Consider the following 19,227-nt stretch of genomic DNA (forward strand, 5'->3'; position numbering starts at 1 on the left):
CGGCCATGCCTCTGGTCTTAAAGGATGTTATAATATTACTTGGAGAAAGGCTAAAGCCATTATTCAACAATGTCCAACCTGTCAAATAATTCATTCTCTGTCCTTTACAGGGAGTGTTAACCCTTGTGGATTAAAAGCAAACTGTCTTTGGCAAATGGATGTTACCCATGTTCCTTCTTTTAGAAAATTAGCATATGTCCACGTTTTTGTAGATACTTTTTCTCATTTTGTTTGGGCAACCTGTCAAACTGGTAAACCATCAGCCTGTGTCAAACAATATCTAATACAGTGTTTTGCTGTTTTGGAAATTCCCTCTTCCACAAAAACTGATAATGCCTTAAATATGTTAGTCATTCTTTAGCAGCATATTTTAAAGAATGAAACATTACTCATACTACAGGTATCCCATATAATTCTCAGGGACAGGCTATTGTAGAAAAAATAAATCTTTCCCTTAAACAGCATTTACAAAAATCAAATGGGGAACGGTGAATATAGAACCCCACAAATGCAACTTAACTTAGCATTACTAACTTTAAATTTTTTAAGTTTGCCAAGATGAGGACAAATAACAGCACTGAACAATACCTGAATAAACAATCCACAGAAGAGAACTTAGGTCAATTAATGTGGTGGTGAGACCCATTAACAAAAGGCTGAGAAAAAGACAATGTAATAACACGGGAGAGGATTTGCTGTGTTTCTCCGGGTCCAAATCAACAACTGGTGTGGGTACCATCCAGACATTTAAAGCCTTACGGTGAGCAGCGGTTATCACCATTACAGTGAGTACTCCTGAAGTTGGGGCAAAAGTAAAAGAAAATTTCACATCTGGGCATATATTTCTTTCCCTCCTTTATTTACATATGATTTCTGGCCTTAGTATTTTTTGTAATTATTCAGGAAATAAAACAATTATGTTTTGCTCCTCAAAACCTAAATGCAGACAAAATAAAGAGTGGTCCTCTAAGTTAAAAATATTAATTTGGGAAGACTGTGTTTTGGTAGAGGCTGAGGTGCTCCACAATGATTCCCATGAAATTGTAATTAATTGGTCCCCTAAGGGAATATTTAGCATTAATTGCACCAGTTAACCCTCTTGTTGTGACACAGAATTACTTAAATACAAAAACTAATAACAGTTTTGAGTCAATATGCACTGAAACAAATGTCATTATTATTTGGAGAAATACAGGCATGGTAGGATGACCACCAAAAATGATTTGGCCAAAATTGGAAACTGAACAAAAAGAACGTTGGAAATCATGTATGGCCCTGAAACCAATAAAGGTCTGGGAAGGAAATTATATAGGATCCTGCTACAATCATTAGTATTCATTAGAATTTGTAAAAGATAAAAACTCTTTGGATTCAGAGTTGTGTCAGCCCTCCTTATCTCTTAGTAATGGGAAGGTTACAGATCAATTTTCTTAACTCCCAGGTAACATGTCACAATTGTAAACTGTTTTCTTGAATTAATGCCTTATGTTTGACTCTTATAACTACAAATTACTAGTAAAGGCCCAAGAGGGAATATGGCTACCAGTAAATCTATCTTGTCCCTGGGAAACATCCCCATCAGTACATATTCTCACTGAAATTTTATAAAAGGTTTTAAAATGTATCAGAAAATTCATTGCAACTTTAATTTTAATCATTGTGGGTCTAATTACAGTTATGGCTACAGCCACTGCAGCAGGAGTGGTTCTGCATTTGTCAGTAAGTACAGCAAAGTTTGTTAATAATTGACAGAAAAACTATACCTTGATGTGGAATTCTCAAACTAAAATAGATCAGAACACAGCTAATCAGATTAATGATCTCTGACAAACTGTCGTATGGTTGGGAGATCGCATAACGAGTTTAGAATATAGAATGCAACCGAAATGTGATTGGAATACTTCTGGTATCTGTGTTGCTCCTCACCTTTATAATGAATCAGAGCATAAATGGAAAAAAGTTAAAAGATATTTAAAGGGTCATACTGGAAATTTATCTTTGAATATTGCAAAACTAAAAAAGCAGGTACTTCAAGCCTCTCAGGCACACTTGACATTAATGCCAGAAACTGAAGTACTTGAAGGAGCCAATAATGGATTAGCAGCCATAAATCCTCTCAAGTGGATAAAAACACTGGGAGGTTCTGTGATTTCAATGATGATTGTGCTTTTAATCTGTGTTGTTTGTCTTTGTATAGTCTGCAGATGTGGATCCCGAATCCTGCAAGAAGTAGCCCACTGTGACAAAGCTGCCCTTGCCTTTACTGCTTTGTAAAATCAAAAAGGAAAAGGCCCTAAGCCTGTCATAAACGGGCCTTAAAAAAACTGGCCATAGACAAAATATCTATAGCACTGTAACATACTGGTGATGGCAGTGACACACACTGCTGGAGGTTGTCAGTTTACTGGAGTGAGGGAAAGAAATACCTGACTCATCCACGGCAGAAGACCACTTAAAGGCATCCTGGACCACAAACAATAGCATTAACAACTGGTGCCCTAACCTGTTCCTGTTGTGGTAGATACACTTGTCAGAGCCTATTTACTAGTGTTTCTTGCCACTAGTAAAGAATGGTTTGTTCGCTGAGAAGAATGTTTTTAGTTAATCTATAAACTGGGGTAATGATGATTATTGCTTGTTTGCTGTCAATAAATATGTGGGTCAAACTCTGATCAAGGGTCTCAGCTGGGAATGCTGAAGCCCCCTGATATCCCACCTTTGCACTTTATCTTTATGTCTGTTTCTTAATTCCTTCAGTGCTGCCTGGGTTGGGGTCTCTATGACTGAGCTGGTCTCGGCAACCTAAAAACTACAAAATTTAAAGTTCTTTTAAAAAAGTAAAGGAGATTAAGAAGTGATTAGAGATATGTTCTTTTTTATTATTATTATTATTTTAAATTTTACTTTAAGTTCTGGGATACATGTACAAAATGTGCAGGTTTGTAACATAGGTATACATGAGCCATGGTGGTTTACTGCTCCTACCAACCCATCATCTAGATTTTAAGCCCTGCATGCATTAGGTATTTGTCTTAATGTTCTTCCTCCCTTTGCCCCACACCCCTCAACAGGCCCCAGTGTATGATGTTCCCCTCCCTGTGTCCATGTGTTTCATTGTTAAAGTCCCATTTATAAGTGAGACGATGTGGTGTTTGGTTTTCTGTGCCTGTGTTAGTTTGCTGAGAATGACAGCTTCCAGCTTCATCTATGTCCCTGCAATTTTTTTTTATGGCTTCCAGATATGTGTTCTTAAGAAAACTGAGGAAGAAAGTATCTGGACAAAGAGAAAGTGGCCAACTGCATTATAATTAATAAATTAATAAAATAATTGAAAGCGTGAAACGGCAGTTAAGACATTAAAAAGACTAAAAAAGAAAATGATGCATAAACTAACCTAAAGTAGAAGAAAGTTATTAAATTTTACACTTTTAAAACTTCACTTATTTAGATAAAAGTCTTTTTTTCCTGACTTGATTTTGGCTCTATTGCCCACTACCTTTTGTCTGGATGTCCTTAGACTGGTAACATTTAGACTATTGATGACATGTACCACACTCTATTGTTAACCTTATTTTTTTTTTATTTTTTTGAGACAGAGTCTCACCCAGGCTGGAGTGCAGGGGCATGATCATGGCTTACTGCAGTCTTGACCACCTGGGCTCAAGCCAACCTCCTACCTCAGCCTCCTGAGTAGGTGAGACTACAGGTACATGCCACCACACCCAGCTAATTCTTGTATTTTTTTGTAGACACAGGGTTTTGTCATATTGCCAGGCTGGCCTCAAACTCCTGGGTCCAAGTGATCCACCTGTATTGGCCTTCTACCATGTTCCACCTAGAGTTGATCTTTCAGCTTTAACATTTAAATCTGAAATCATGTCATAAATTGCTGATCTCATACTGAATATATTTTTTACTTATATGTTAGAGAAATAATATATATAATTATCCCCTATGGGGAAAAACAAAAGTCTTGCTCACTGAAGAAAGAATCAGATGATGATGATAATGATGATGATGATGATGATTATTTGAGACAGAGTCTTGCTCTGTCACCAGGCTGGAGTGCAGTGGCACCATCTTGGCTCACTGCAACCTCTGCCTCCTGGGTTCAAGCAATTCTGCCTCAGGCTCCCAAGTAGCAGGGACTACAGGTGCATGCCACCATGCCCAGCTAATTTTTGTATTTTTTCAGTAGAGACAGGGTTTCACCATGCTGGCCAGGATGGTCTTGATCTTCTGACCTCATGATTCACCCACCTCAGCCTCCCAAAGTGCTGGGAACACAGGCGTGAGCCACCACACCTGGGAAAATCAGATTATTTTCTAGTGGTAAATATCTTCTTGTGATAAATAATATACCCCCAGCCAATAGACAAAGTATTTGAGAACTATCTGTTAGCTACTAAAAGGTCCAGATAAAAGTAAATCTAGAAAATGATGGTTCACAATCATATTGTGTGAAGTAAGAGTACATGGTTTTCCCTTAGGCCTGCAACACCTTATTCACAGTGAATTTTTTGGGTTATTTCAATTCTAAATTAACATATCATTCTGAGTAGGGCTTTCTACAAAGACATTTTCTTTTTTTTCTTTTTTTTTTTTTTTTGAGACAGTTTCACTCTTTTTACCCAGGGTGGAGTGCAATGGTGCGATCTCGGCTCACTGCAACCTCCGCCTCCTGAGTTCAGGCAATTCTCCTGCCTCAGCCTCCCGAGTAGCTGGGATTACAGGCGTGCGCCACCATGCCCAGCTAATTTTTAAAAATATTTTTAGTAGAGACGGGTTTCACCATGTTGACCAGGATGGTCTCGATCTCTTGACCTCATGACCCACCCACCTCTGCCTCCCAAAGGCATGAGGCCACTGCTCCTGGCCCAAAGACATTTTCAAACAGAACTTCAAAAGTGTGGGAATTATTTGGACATGGTAACTCATGCTTGAATCTCAGCAATCTGGGAGGCTAAGGCAGGAGAATCACTTGAGCTCAGGAGTTCAAGACCAGCCTGGGCAAAATAGCAAAAACCCATCTCTACAAAAAAACACAAAAATTAGCTGGGTGTGGAGGTGTACTCCTGTAGTCCAAGCTACTCAAGAGGCTGAGGCAGGAAGATCTCTTGAACCTGAGAAATTGAGGTTGCTGTAAGCCATGATTGTGCCACTGCATGCCAGCCTGGGCAAGAGGTGTGAGAACCTGTCTCAAAAAAAAAAAACAGGTGGGAATTATTTATTGTGCATTTTCAAGTAACTAAAAGATTATAATTGGATTGTTTGTAACATAAAGAAAGGATAAATGCTTGCTGTGATGGACATCCCCTTTACCCTGTGGTGATTATTATGCATTATATGCTTGTATTTAACTATCACTTATACCCCATAAATATATACTCCTATTATGTACACACAAAATTTAAAAATTAAACAAAAGTAAAGTGACTGTGGTCACATCATTCCAAATTCTGTCTTCACACTTCCTGTTCTTCTTTTGAATATCTATTTATTGTCTCTTTACCTCTCCTTTGTAAAGACACTTGTGATTTGATTTAGAGCCCACCAGAGCAATCAATAATAATCCCTTTGAGTTAATGTTTGTATACAGACAAAAGGTAAGGATCCAGCTTGAATCTTTTGCATATGGCTAGCCAGCTATCCCAGGACCATTAATTGAATGGGAAGTCCTTTCTCCCTTGCTTGTTTTTGTCAAAAGTATAATGAGATACCATTTCACACCAGTCAGAATGGCCATTTTTAAAAAGTCTAAAGACAACAGATGCTGGTATAAATGTGGAGAAAAAGGATATCTAATACACTGCTGGTGGGAATATAAATTAGTTCTGCCACTGTGGAAAACAGTGTGGAGATTTCACAAAGAACTTAAACAGAGCTGCCATTCAACCCAGCAATCTCACTACTGGTTATATACTCAAAGGAAAATAGATAATTATGCCAAAAAAGACACACAAAAACTATTCACAATAACAAGGACATGGAATCAACCTAGGTGCCCATCTATGGTGGCTTGGATAAAGAAAATGTGATACATATATAGCATGGAATATTATGCAGTCATAAAAAAGAATGAAATCATGTCATTTGAAGCAATATTGATGGAGCTGGAGGCTATAATCCTGAGGGAATTAACATGAAAACAGAAAACCAAATAACTCATATTTTCACTTACAAGTAGAAGCTAAACATTGAGCACACCCAGGCACAAATGTGGGAAAAGACACTGAGGACTACTCGAGGGGGCAGGATGGAGGTGGGTTGAAAAACTACCTATTGGGTAACATAATCACTACCTGGGTTCAATATACTCATGTAACAAGTCTGCACATGTACTTTTGTATCTATAGTTTAAAAAATTATCCTTATGTTAAAATTCTTAATCAGATTTTCAAAGACCAGCCTTTTTATATTTCTTATAACACAGGTTCTAGGGATTAAGACCTGGTGTATATAGGTGGCCATTTTATTTTTAGCATATGACACCTTCCATATGAATCCATAATATACCCCATGAGACAGAGGCATATTAGCATACAATCTGATTTTAGAGAGCAGAGGGACAGTGATCTGGAAGTGGCACTGAGTAGTGAGTAGTACACGAACTCCACCTACAGGGACAGCAGTAAAAGGAGTGGTAGGTAAACAACAGGCACCATATAAGAGGATGGCAATGAAGTCTGCATACTAGAGGAAAGCCAGGTTCCAGTTTAAGCAAGAATATGAAGAGGAGGTTTGGAGACAAGATTGAAGTCATAAAGAAGTTACAGAAAGCATACTGTGACTTCCAGAGATTGCCATATAGTAGGGTTTAGAGAGCCAGTGAAAGGAGTGAGAAGGACCTATATTAAAGAATGGGACTACCATGAATTGGGAGTTTAGAGGTTCCTAAGGTGAATGATATGAACAGAGAAAAAGGGCAAAATGGGATTCATCCTGAAGGGCTCCAAGGCAAGTCATGGTGAGGGATCTGTGAAGTAGAATGTCAGGGAGAAGGGTGGGAGGCTTCGCAGGCATATAGGCATATAGGAACCAAAGGAGGAAAATATCCAAATAAACTCAGTCAAATCCTTACTAATACTATATGGAAAAGAATAAGGTTTCTTTTGCAATTTTAATTACTTATATATACCCTATGAATTTAGTAGTTTTGTTTTATGTTAATTTTTAATATTAATGATACTCTCTAAAATGTAGTTCTATATTTAAAAATAAATATGAAGGCAGTACTATATAAATTCCATTGTGTGCCATGAAAAATTGACTTTTTCCATAAGGAAATATACAGGTAGGACTTTAGATGGTGCTACTAATGTGGAAATCGGAGCTTAAACCAACAAAAACCTGCTGCTTCAAGCAAGGTAATTTTGAGAGCATAATTAGAATCTCTATTTTAAAAACTATTTATTATAAGTGAACCAATATTGGCATAAAGTAATAATTCCTTCCAATTTTTAGATTTGCCCAGTCATGCTTTTAGGAATTTATTGTGGCTTTTTTCTCCTCAAAATTGATATCAGTGGGAAATGGTTTTTCTTTCTTTCTTTTTCTTTTTTTTTGAGACGAAGTTTTGCTCTTGTAACCCAGGCTGGAGTGCAGTGCACTCCAGTTGGCTCACTGCAACTTCCCCCTCCAGGGTTCAATGATTCTCCTGCCTCAGCCTCCCAAGTAGCTGGGTTTACAGGTTCCTGCCACCAAGCTCGGTTAATTTTTCTATTTTTAGTAGAGATGGGAGTTTTGCCATGTTGACCAGGCTGGTCGCAAACTTCTGACCTCAGGTGATCCACCAGCCTTGGTCTCCCAAAGTGCTGGGATTACAGGCATGAGCCACCATGCCTGGACTATGGTTTTCAATACCAACTTTTCCTAGTTAAAAAAATAAACTGTATTATCTCCACTCTCATATTCCTCTCATTTTAATATTCATCATAAACATCAGCTGTCATACTTCTGCAGTTTCACTTGTAAATACTCTTAGTACCTTAGGATGTAATTAATTTTACAAAGAGGCTGAAACTCATGAGACAGCAATTTCATCTCTATCAAAAGATTTTTATTAATGTTCATTATATTTACATGAATTATCAAAGCATGTCAATCTTCTCTCATGTCCTTAGTAGGAACAGATTATATAATCATCAGAAGCCAAGGTGACTATTAAAAAAAGAAAAAATATATATATTGAAGTTATATTTTTAGTAACAATAATTACCAATGTGTAAAAATGATGTTTTAATATAAAAGATTTGTAGGAAGTGGGCAGTTACGTTCCAGAGTACTTGGATTTGATATATACATATTACTTGTAAAATCTCATGCTTATTGAGAAGAAACCCAGGTTCCTTGAGACTTTTCTTCTTATGGGTCATAAACAGGGAATACATACCTCCCATTTTAAGTTAACTACATGACATCTTGGTCAGAAAGATATGTTTCATGAGTTTGAAAAATGTGAAGCAATTCCCTAGAGCTGGGTCATAATGGACACTACTAATAAGTTTGAGCTTCTGATTTTGCTATTTTGTGAAGTAGGTCCTATTAGAAGTGAGTGTATTAAGGTAGAGGATAGTAAAAAAGTCTTCTTGGTTAATTCTTAGGGCAGTGAAACTACTCTATATGATACTATAATGGTAGAAACATGCCATTATAAAGTTGTCCAAACCATAGAATGTACAATACCTAGAGTGAATCTTAATGTAAATTATGGACTCTGGGTGATCATGATATGTCAATTTAGGTTCAACAGTTGTAAGAACCATACTGCTCTGATGGGGGATGTTGATAAACAGAGAAGGGTAAGCACGTGTGGGGGCAGAGAGCATCTATGGAAAATCTTTGTACCCACAATTTAATTTTGCTGTGAACCTAAAACTGCTTTATAAAATGAAGTCTATTAAATATAATTAACAAATAAGCAAATAAATAAAGATGTCCGAGGATGAAAAAAAGGCCTCTGTTAGTTTGCTAGCCAATTAAACTCAAAATATCATTGTAAACAAAAAGAAATTAGTGCTAATAAGAACCAAATACTATGTAGAAATAAACAGGAAGAAGGGGTCTTTCTTTCCCTTACAGGTAGTGAGGATTGAATAATTAACCTGTCAGTGCTTATTAAGAACATGTAAGGTATGGAAACTAGTATAAAACATAAACCCTACACTCCAGAAACTTATAATCTATTTGGGTAAACAAGTATGTACAATTAGAAGAAAATGCAATAATTAGTAATTATGAGATACATGCCATTTGATCTGAGAAAATAATAAAATATATGTGGGCCAGGGTAACTATACTAGATTCAGTTGTTAGTCTTAGGGTTGGTTTGAATAATTTTGAAGTATACCTAGATGTGAATGACACAGTAAAGCTTTCAAAGATATAGAAACCCAGGAAGAGGAAGTACTATGATGAGGTGGATAATCCCAGTTGTTACAGAGCATTTGATTAATTCTTACCCAAGCTGACACTGAGACTTCAGGTTGAATTGAAACAGAGACATGCAATCTTTGGGAGTGTTCTTGGAATAAATATATATTCTCTAACTCACTCATTTGAAGAATGATGATTCAATGAGACCATAAGCACAACATAATGGATGTGCTTTTCCTTTATAACTGACAAACCTTTTGTGGCTATGAAGCTAAGGGGAGAAAGTGGCATAAACTCTGACATTTTAGGCTTTGTTCAAGATGGAAGAAAGAATTACCCTGTTTGAGCAGCAACACTGCTCGCCCATGGAAAGTTAGAGAACCTTCTTAGTCCACAGTGGCTATTTCTGATATTAGAGCAAATGAAAAAGAAGAATGGATGCATGTGAAATGATTGAGCTTTAATGCAAACACTTTACATATTTAAATATTTAAGTTTTTTAAATTAAGTTTAAAAAGTTAATTGACTATAAACATCAAATAGCATCTTAATTAGTTATAGATCTTTGCATTATCTGCTTCAATAGATAAATTCTCAAATCTTAATGAGCTGGTAAAAGAAAAGTTTATTTCAGGTTTATGCAAAGTCCAAAACCTGGTATCCCTGAAGGGCAAGTAGCGCTCCCCATTGTGGTACCATATTAGTTTTGGCAACTTGCCTTCCATATATATGTAAATTTTAAAAGAATTTACAATAAAATAGTTACTTTCCAGCTTGTTTTATAAGGCTAACATAATCTCAGTTGTGAAACTTAATAGTGACAATAAAAGCAGAAAAAATTTATGTCATTCTCTCTCAGAAGTATGTATCAAAAAAATCTTAAAATATTAGCATATGAAACCCAGTGATAGATAAAATGTGTCATAAATTGCATTTAAGTTGAGGTTATTCCAGAAATGCAAGGTTGGTTTAACGTTTGAATATGAATCAATGTAGATCACAACAGTCGTAAGATAAAAGTAGACATGATTATCTCAATAAACGAAGACAAAAAAATTTGGTCAAATTCAAACTCTATTATAAAAATTTAGCAAACAAAAAACAAGAGAATTTCTGTAAGTTGATAAAGTGATAGCAAACATCCTACTCAGTGCTGAAATACTAAAAGCCTTTCTCTGAAATTGGGAAAAAAGCAAAGAATGCAAGCTAACACCATTCCATTAATGTACTGGAATTCTATGCCATAGCAAAAAAAAAAAAAATAAAATAAATCATTTAATCAAGTTCAATACAAAAAAAATGCAAGCAATGGAAAAGAAGTAACACTGTTTTTATGCTGATGACAAGATGATGTATGTATATACTAAAAATTTGAAAGAATGTTCAAACAAAAAATTAGTATCACTAAATCCGTTTTCTTTTTATACAGAAATCAATTGTATATCAATATGCTGGCAACAAATGTAACATAAAATTTAAAGAATGATGCCATGCATTATAATACAGAAAAAAATTAAACACATAGATTAAATCTAGGGAAACATGTATGACTTCTATCAGGTTATTGAGAAAAATTAAAGAAAATTAAAATGAAGGAATATACATCAAGTTCATGGATTGGAAGCTTTACTATTTTAAGAAGTCAATTATCCTCCAATTTATCTGTACATTCAATGTAACATCAACAAAATTCTAGAGATTTCTCTTTAGAATTGATCAAATAGTGTTAATATTTAGAAGTAAATGCAATGGACTGAAAATAGCCAGAACAACAATGAACAAGAAAAATAAATGTGGACTTACATTACCAGTTATCAAGATCTTTTATAACTTCAGTAATTAAAGCAGTGTGATATGGGACAATAATGGCAAAATTAAAATCCAATAAAAAATAAATACATCTTTATTTCTACTTCATCATGTACACAAAAATAAATTCTATGTGAATTATTAATCTAAGTACAAATGGTAACTCATTAAAGTTTCTAGAACAAAACATGGGAGAATATCTTTGTGAAAAGAAAGAATTCTTAGACCACACACAGGTATACATAAAACCCGAAACTTAAAAGCAAAGATTGATAAATTTAAAATTAAAATTAAGAAATTATATTCTTTAAAAGTTACTGTTAAAGCATTCCAGTAATAGCAAACTACCTGACATTGAAACCTTTTAGAGTTGATAGTTATAAACTTCCAAAAAATATAAAAATTAACCATATGAAGGCAGTGGAGAATGACAAAAATAAAAATCAGAAACTGAAGGAAAGTCAATCCAAGAAAGGAAGAAACTCTGCTGACTGAAATTTGGAAATCTTAATATTTACATACAACATAATCACCTATATAGAAAATTCAAAGTATCTAAAGCCAACTGTTAATTTTAATACAAACTAAACACACTTGATGGGCATGCTACCTACAAATACCAATCAGTAACATTTCTACACACCAGCAATAAATAATTAGAAAATTTAACAGGAAAATATTATCCATGACTGAAAGAAAAACTTCAGAGGAATAAATGTTAAAAAGATGTGCCTTATATCACTTTATGAGTAAAATGACAAAACAAAATTAATGAATAAATAGAAATATATATCATGCTGATGAACAATTAACAATATAAGATGTTGAATCTTTCCAAACTATTCTGTGAGATAAATAGAATTTCTATCGAAATCTCAAAATATCTTCTTGGAACTTAAAAATGGGACTTAATAAGCTAGATGATCCTCTAGGCACATGACAGAATAGAAGGTTAAGAATTACCAATATAAATCTGGAGAAAAGATTGAGAAAACATATGCTCTCAAAAATCATGACCTATTGTAATCTGTAGCAGGGGTTGGAAAACCACAGCCCATGGACCAAATCTGGCTCATTACCTGCTTTTATAAGTAAATAGTAGAAAACATCCATGCCCACATGTATTGTTTTGCTTAGTATTTTTGGCTATTTTTGTGCTGCAATGGCAAAATTTAATAGTTGCAATGGAGACCATATGGTCTACAAAGCCTCAAATGTTTACTATCTGGTGCTTTACAGAAAATGCATGGGAACTCCTGATCTATGAGAATTAAGACTATTTAATATTGTCAGAAGGAAAGATTAATAGACCAATGGAACAGAATAGAGAGCTAAGAAATATGCAGATTGTTTTGTATATGACATAGGAGGTATTACACATCAGTACAGAAAAGATGAACTCTGCAATAAAAAGGCCTTGAAAAACAGGCTATTAGTAAAAAACAATTTAAAATTAAGACAATATAAAATTAAATTATCATTTCATGTCATTACAAAAGTAAATTCTTGAATTTTTGTAAGATCTGAACATAAAAAAGTAAAACTTTAGATGAAAAGAAAGTAAAATATCAAAGAAATCAAGGTGATAAAGACTTTTTTTCAGTTTGTTTTACTTCAGTATTTATTTATTTATTTTTAATTGCATTTTAGGTTTTGGGGTAAATGTGCAGAACATGTAAGATAAGATTTTATAACATCTTATGGTTCATAGCACAAAACATAAAGGAAAAGTATGATCAACTAAACTGCTAAGAATAAGAAAAATCCCCTCTGGATAAAAAAAATCTTACACAATGCAATGTCAAGCTGTACCCTAAGAAGAGGTGATTAATAAATAGGTGAACATAACTGGTTAATATCCAGTATAATAATACATTAACATCCAGAACAGATAAGGAACTCACATATATCTATTAGAAGAAAAGATTAGCAACTCATTAGAAAAAAAAAAAAAACCACTACATTTTTTTTTCTTACTATCTGCTGCCTGTTGAAGAAAAGCTAAACTTATAAACAGAATTCTCAAAAGAGAAAATCCAAACTCCCTCAAAATATGTGAAATGATTATTCTCACAGGTAATTAAGGAAAAGCAAATGCAAACCACAATGAAATAGAATTTCATTTGCATGAGAATGATGGCAATATTTTTCATATTAAAACTGACATATTGTAAAAAGACATTTGTCAGAAACTTGTAAATAGTTATAGTTTGTTTCAATTAAGAAAGGACAAGCCAGTAAAATCGAATTGGTAAAATACAGAGTTAGGATTATCCCTATATGCCACAAAGCTGTTTCTTGGGTGTATCTTTTAGGTGACCAAACTGGGCTGTAGTTTCTTCTAAATCATCAAGTCAAGGAAATTTGTCATTCTTGGGATGACTCCTATCTTGAAACTATAGAAATGTGACTGTCATTAACACTTGTCAGACAAGTTTCATCTTAGTTGTTCTCTACATCTTACCCAGCCCATAAAAACCAAGCAACCAACACTGGATATAGCCCAGAAGTCAAAAGCTACATCAGAAGGTGCTAACTTTTATCATCACTATTACCAGCATCATCATCATTATCATTACCTTCATCATCATCACTGCCACCATTATACCTGATACTGCTACAACAATTAGAACATCATGTACAGGTAAAGGGGATTTCACTGGGGAAAGTAAGTCTGAAAAATTCAGCAACTTACCATTAAGTATGTTCTAGTTTTTTGTTAATTGATTGCTTTTTATAATTTAGTTTTTATTTCAGGACACTGTCAAGAAACACTCTGTTGTCTGTGGTCTAAAGGCCCTTTGAAGTCTCTGGGAAAGTTTCCAAAATAATTCAGCAAAATTTTGCTTACTGAGAAAAAATATAAATATATAATTGACCTGAAATCTTGAGGAAATGAGGCATAAGATTTCTTTTATAATCACTCATAAGAATGCTACCATTTTCATTCTCTAGTAATGTAACTGAAATCAAATTTTATAATATTAAAAGGTTTTCTTGGGAATAATAAAACTATGAATGCCATTATAGATTTTGGAATAATGTACTTTACATTATAGATTCTGAATTAGCAACTGGCAAACTGCAGGTTCTCCTCAAAACTTCATATATTTTCAAATGAGTTCCTATCTGTAGACTCTCTTTTTTCCAAAGTTCCAGGAGAAACTGAAGATAGAGGCCATTACCCATTTGATCATTATACTTCTTTGCTTCTTATGCACAATTTTCATCCTAATGATTTAAAGTTTTCTAAAGTTTCATTTTTCTAAAATTTGGAGAATTTTGCACCAGAATCATGCTTTAACACTTTTCACTATATGAGACAATTCAGGTGCATCTAATTCAAATAGTTTATAAATACAGTTCTAATAAATGAAAACTATATATTTTTTAATGCTTTGCTGTTTAACTCCTAAAGTAATGCCCAAAAGTGGCTAAAAGGAAATCTAACCTAGAAAGTGATACTTGGCATGGACTGTAAGGAAAGATTTATAATGAGACTTTTAAAATCGTAAGTAATGTACTTACCATCATTTTGATTAACATCATTATTGCAAGTTGATTAAGGCAAATGGTTATGCTAAAAATGGCAATGAGCTTTATTTATTTTTTTGCCCTGAGAAGGAATCAGGTTCAAGTGACTCTTGTGCCTCAGCCTCCCAAGTAGCTGGGACTACAGGTGCTTGCCACCACACCCAGCTAATTTTTGTGGTTTATGGTAGAGATGGGGTTTCACCATATTGGTCAGGCTGATCTCAAACTCCTGACTTCAAGTGATCTGCCTACCTCAGCTTCCCAAAGTGCTGGGATTACAGGCTCCAGGCAGCCAGCAATGAGCTCTTATTTGAAGTAGATTCATTCTAAAAGTGAGGCAATTATAGTTTAGTTAAGCACATGAAGTTGGTTAAATTCCTTGAAGATTAATTTTTAACCTATTTTCTTTGCTAAATGAAGGATTCATTTTGTAATGCAAATGCCTACCTTTGGAAAAAACTGTGGCCAAAAATTAATTTGGTAAATGAGAGTAAATTGTTTCATGAATGGACTTTTTTGATATTTAGAACATCATTTTAACAAGTGCAGCTATTATTCAAAAATAGTAATAAATTCCTAGAGGCTATGAATCACATTTAGAGGAAGCGTTGCATTACTCACAAAGTTACTGTAATCTTTTAAATATAAAATAATATTTTAAATTATTTTTGACAAGAGAAAGCCATGGGAGGGGGAAAATGTCATATCAGAGCTGTAGTTAATACTATGTATTTTTCAGAATTCTTCAGAGCATCCAAAAGGGGCTTATAGAGAAAAACGTCTTTTAAGCTATAAAGCAGTGTTTATTTTGAAACCATCTCAGAACTTAGAATAATTATGTAGTCTACATAATGTTTAGTCTCTTAGACTAATATGCATGTATCGAAAAGAGTAAGCTACCAGAGTGTTATAACTAACTAATCCAAAACAAATTTGAGAACTTACTGTCACAGTGCACTTTTATAGTCATTAAAAAAATGTTATCAAATATTAATAAAGTTACAAATACTGTATTAAAAACACTATGCCTGAATAGGCTTTTTTCTCTGAGGCTGATATTAAACAACAGAATTCTGTATGAAAACATACATGGAATATGTCTGAAATAAGGAGTTTCTTTGAAGAGCTTTCACAAATAATGTTGGTTCTGGGAAACACTAATTAACAAGTCATCAAGAGAGACAAAGAGGTATAAGGGAGCGATAGGATTAAGAATGCAGAAAAACTGAAGAGGAAATAAGATTGGGTGGAGTTGCACAGTTGTATAAGGTAATGCTAAAAACAAAAACAAAAACTTATCTGCCTAAAAGTCAATTGGTTCTGGATGGGATGAGAACAAAAATGTTCACATATTAATAGGGAATATGTAATTCACCAAATATGTTCCCTTATTACAAACGCTTCTGTTTTGGAAGGTTTATTTAGAAAGTTACAGACTAGAGATATTGAGGAAACAGCTGAGGATGTTTTGAATTTGAAAACATGAATGTTTATGTTACAGCCTTTCCTCCAATGGACAATTATATAACATCACCTCTCAAGATGTGAAAAATAACTAGGGTCCAAACTTTATGTAGATTAAGCTTAGTGTGGCCATACAATGTAACTGTAACTATAAACTGCTTATCTGTAGATGCTGAACCACCATATTTTCTAATTCTCTTTCATCTAATTGATTGACTTTGATAATAAAACTAACTTATCTGTTAATTTCTATTATGCAAATAATTTACATTTGTTGTAGAAACATTCTCGAAAATAGGCTCAGGGCAGTGGCTCAGGCTTGTAATCCCAGCACTTTGGGAGGCCGAGGTGAGCAGACTGCCTGAGCTCAGGAGTTAGAGACCAGCATGGGCAACATGGTGAGACCCCTGACTCTATTTAAAAAATACAAAAAAATAGCTGGGTGTGGCAGTACATGCCTGTGGTCCCAGATACTCAGGAGGCTGAGGTGGGAGGCTCACTTGAGCCCAGGGGGCAGAGGCTGCAGTGAGCTGAGAGTGTACTACTGTACTCCAGCCTGGGTGAGAGTGAGACCCTGTCTCAAAAAGAAGAAAAAGAAAAATTAGAAAATACAGTTAAAAGTAAATAAAAAACCTATAATTTTGTTACATAGCAATTACTACAGTTGACGTCATGGTACTTCTTTCCACATTTATCAAACTTTTAATTGAAACTTGTTATATTAGGTATTTAATTGTGTCTATTAAGTCTTTGTGTGTCCATGTGCATGATATGGCTATAGTTTACAAAAATGCAATCAGACTACAACTAATGTTTTGTAATCTGCTTTAATTTAAACAATAAAAACAACAAGTAAATTTCTTTTCAGCAACGTGAGGACAGAAATCAGGTCTATATTCCTCACTGATATATTTCCAGCAGCTAACCTGGGCTCAATAATAATTTGTTAAGTGAATGAGTCTCAGAGTCTGTCCTCTTTGAGGCATTTGAGATTTCTGTGTTTTCAACTAGCATGAAGGACTAATGTATAGATTGTAATTCATGCAGTGTGAATTGAAAGACAGGCAGGTAGATTTAGATTGTTATACGATTTGAACCATTTTTTTCCTCTTTCATAGGCACAGCATATCTTCCCAAAGATCTTGGCCACTATGGACTACAATCGTTATTTTTCTTGGAGTGGTGGCAATCTTGGGAGTAACTATTGGTCTTCTTGTTCATTTTCTGGCAGTTGGTCAGTATTGATTATTTTCAATTTTCATCCTTGCTATAAATCTTTTAGTTTTAAAAATCGACAAGAAACAACATGAATATTAAATTTCTTCTTGGGAGTTTTCATATTTACTTACTATTTTATTTCAATATAGCTTATTTTGACTCAGAAGTTTATAAGGTGTTTTGAAACAGAGGCCTCCTTATAAATTATATCACCAGCTATGATGGTATGAGCAAGACTGAAATATTCAATACATTGATATCAGTATTCATTGTCATTAAAGGAGCTTATAGTAGTCTTGTAGTTGAATTGTTATATCCTGTAGTAAATATATCTCAAACTTTAGAGATTCCTTCTCTTCTTGACTCAATTCTGCTATTGGTTATTAAGATATGATGAATAAGTAGCAATGAAAAATCTACAAATAACTCTTGATAGTAGATAGTCAAGCATGGTTGAATGGCTAAATGTTTGTACAAACATGGCTTTATTTTTAAAACTTTTATTAACAGTATACTCACAAAACTTAGTTTCCCATTTATTTTTACCTTTCTGAAAAGTAAGTCCTTAAACTTGTGTAATTAATGTTTTAAAATAAATTTGACATCCATTATTTCACTTTATCTTCACAACAGTCCTGTGAGCTAGAGATGAAAGGTTTTACTATCCTTATTTTCACATACAGTACACTGAGGCTCAGAAAAGTCAAGTGACTTGCTTGATAGCACAGCTTTTAAGTAGCATAGCTCACTTAAAAGCTTAATATTAATACACTTAATAGTTTCAGTAATTATACTACTTTATCATGATTTTTCTGAGTTTTATATCTCTGAAATATATAACCCTATACAATAATGCAATGTAGACAAATTTTGGATGACTTAGCAAAAATTCCACTGGTTCTTTCAACCTGGCTTCTTTTCCTTTGTTTCTCCTCAGTCCTCTTAAGGCTGGTCTTTCAGAAGAGTAGTAGGTGCTCCTTCTCCTGTCTGCCATATCTATCCATGAAATTTTCACAATCTGTGTCTTTCTTTTCCTCTACTCATTAAAAAATAACATTCTTCACATAATTTCCTTAAGGACAGTGCTCTGAGTTTTCAAAATCAAGCCCTTGTGAATCAATCAATTTTTTTTTTTTCAAAATACAGTTTGCATCTTAATAGGTCCCCTTTCTGGGAAAGCAATGCCTTAATGGAAAGGAGTGGTACCAAGGGGAACTACAGCACCCTGGCTGGAGCAGGAGGTGCATGAGACAAAAATTCACCCTTGAATGTCTCTACATGGTCAACCACCCACTATTTCAGATATAAGGCTAGAGCAGCTTAAATTACTTAAATTACTTGAACTGTACTACTTGTGGAATAAAAATGGATACAAACTCTATGGTAAAGGTTGTTTGAAGTCAGTTTGAAAGATGGGTTTGCTTTAGGACTCTGACTTAGGAACAAATATGATATTTGTTAATATTGAGAACAACTTAAGCTGTATAACAGCTATTGTAATCTCTCATTTGAGTGGTACGAAATTAGCCGGATGACAGGTATTATAATCCCTCATTTCAGTGGTATGAAATTAGTTTCTCTGTCTAAATACATCTATTATTTCTCAATCAACTTTTTAAAACTTTTGAGTTTCCACTTTTTAGGTTAATTCAGAGATAAGTATTTCATGAAGATCATTATTCTAGAAATGACTTTGGTTCATCTCTTTCTCAACTGTTTTACTTAACAGTGCTAGTTCCAAAAGCTTACATGCACATGTATAAACAATTTCATAATCCTGCATATACATTATCTAATAGTTCTAAACCCTAGCTTCTTCTCAGAATC

The 19,227-nt window shown here is 34.2% G+C and overlaps 2 protein-coding genes across 4 annotated transcripts in view; one reads left to right on the top strand and one right to left on the bottom strand.

Moving 5' to 3' along the window:
• The window catches only part of LOC144581955 (uncharacterized), a 134,016-nt gene that overhangs the window by 67,730 nt on the left and 47,059 nt on the right, over positions 1-19,227 (bottom strand). The window lies entirely within an intron of this gene.
• Positions 1-19,227, top strand: part of LOC100388298 (transmembrane serine protease 11B) — a 35,179-nt gene that overhangs the window by 5,567 nt on the left and 10,385 nt on the right. Inside the window, exons 5-6 of the mRNA XM_035292408.3 lie at positions 2,198-2,270; positions 17,301-17,416. Coding sequence (XP_035148299.2) covers positions 2,198-2,270; positions 17,301-17,416 — 189 coding nt within the window. The remainder of the gene's footprint in view (positions 1-2,197; positions 2,271-17,300; positions 17,417-19,227) is intronic.

This window comes from Callithrix jacchus, chromosome 3, assembly GCF_049354715.1.
Source record: "Callithrix jacchus isolate 240 chromosome 3, calJac240_pri, whole genome shotgun sequence".
Lineage (NCBI taxonomy): Eukaryota > Metazoa > Chordata > Mammalia > Primates > Cebidae > Callithrix > Callithrix jacchus.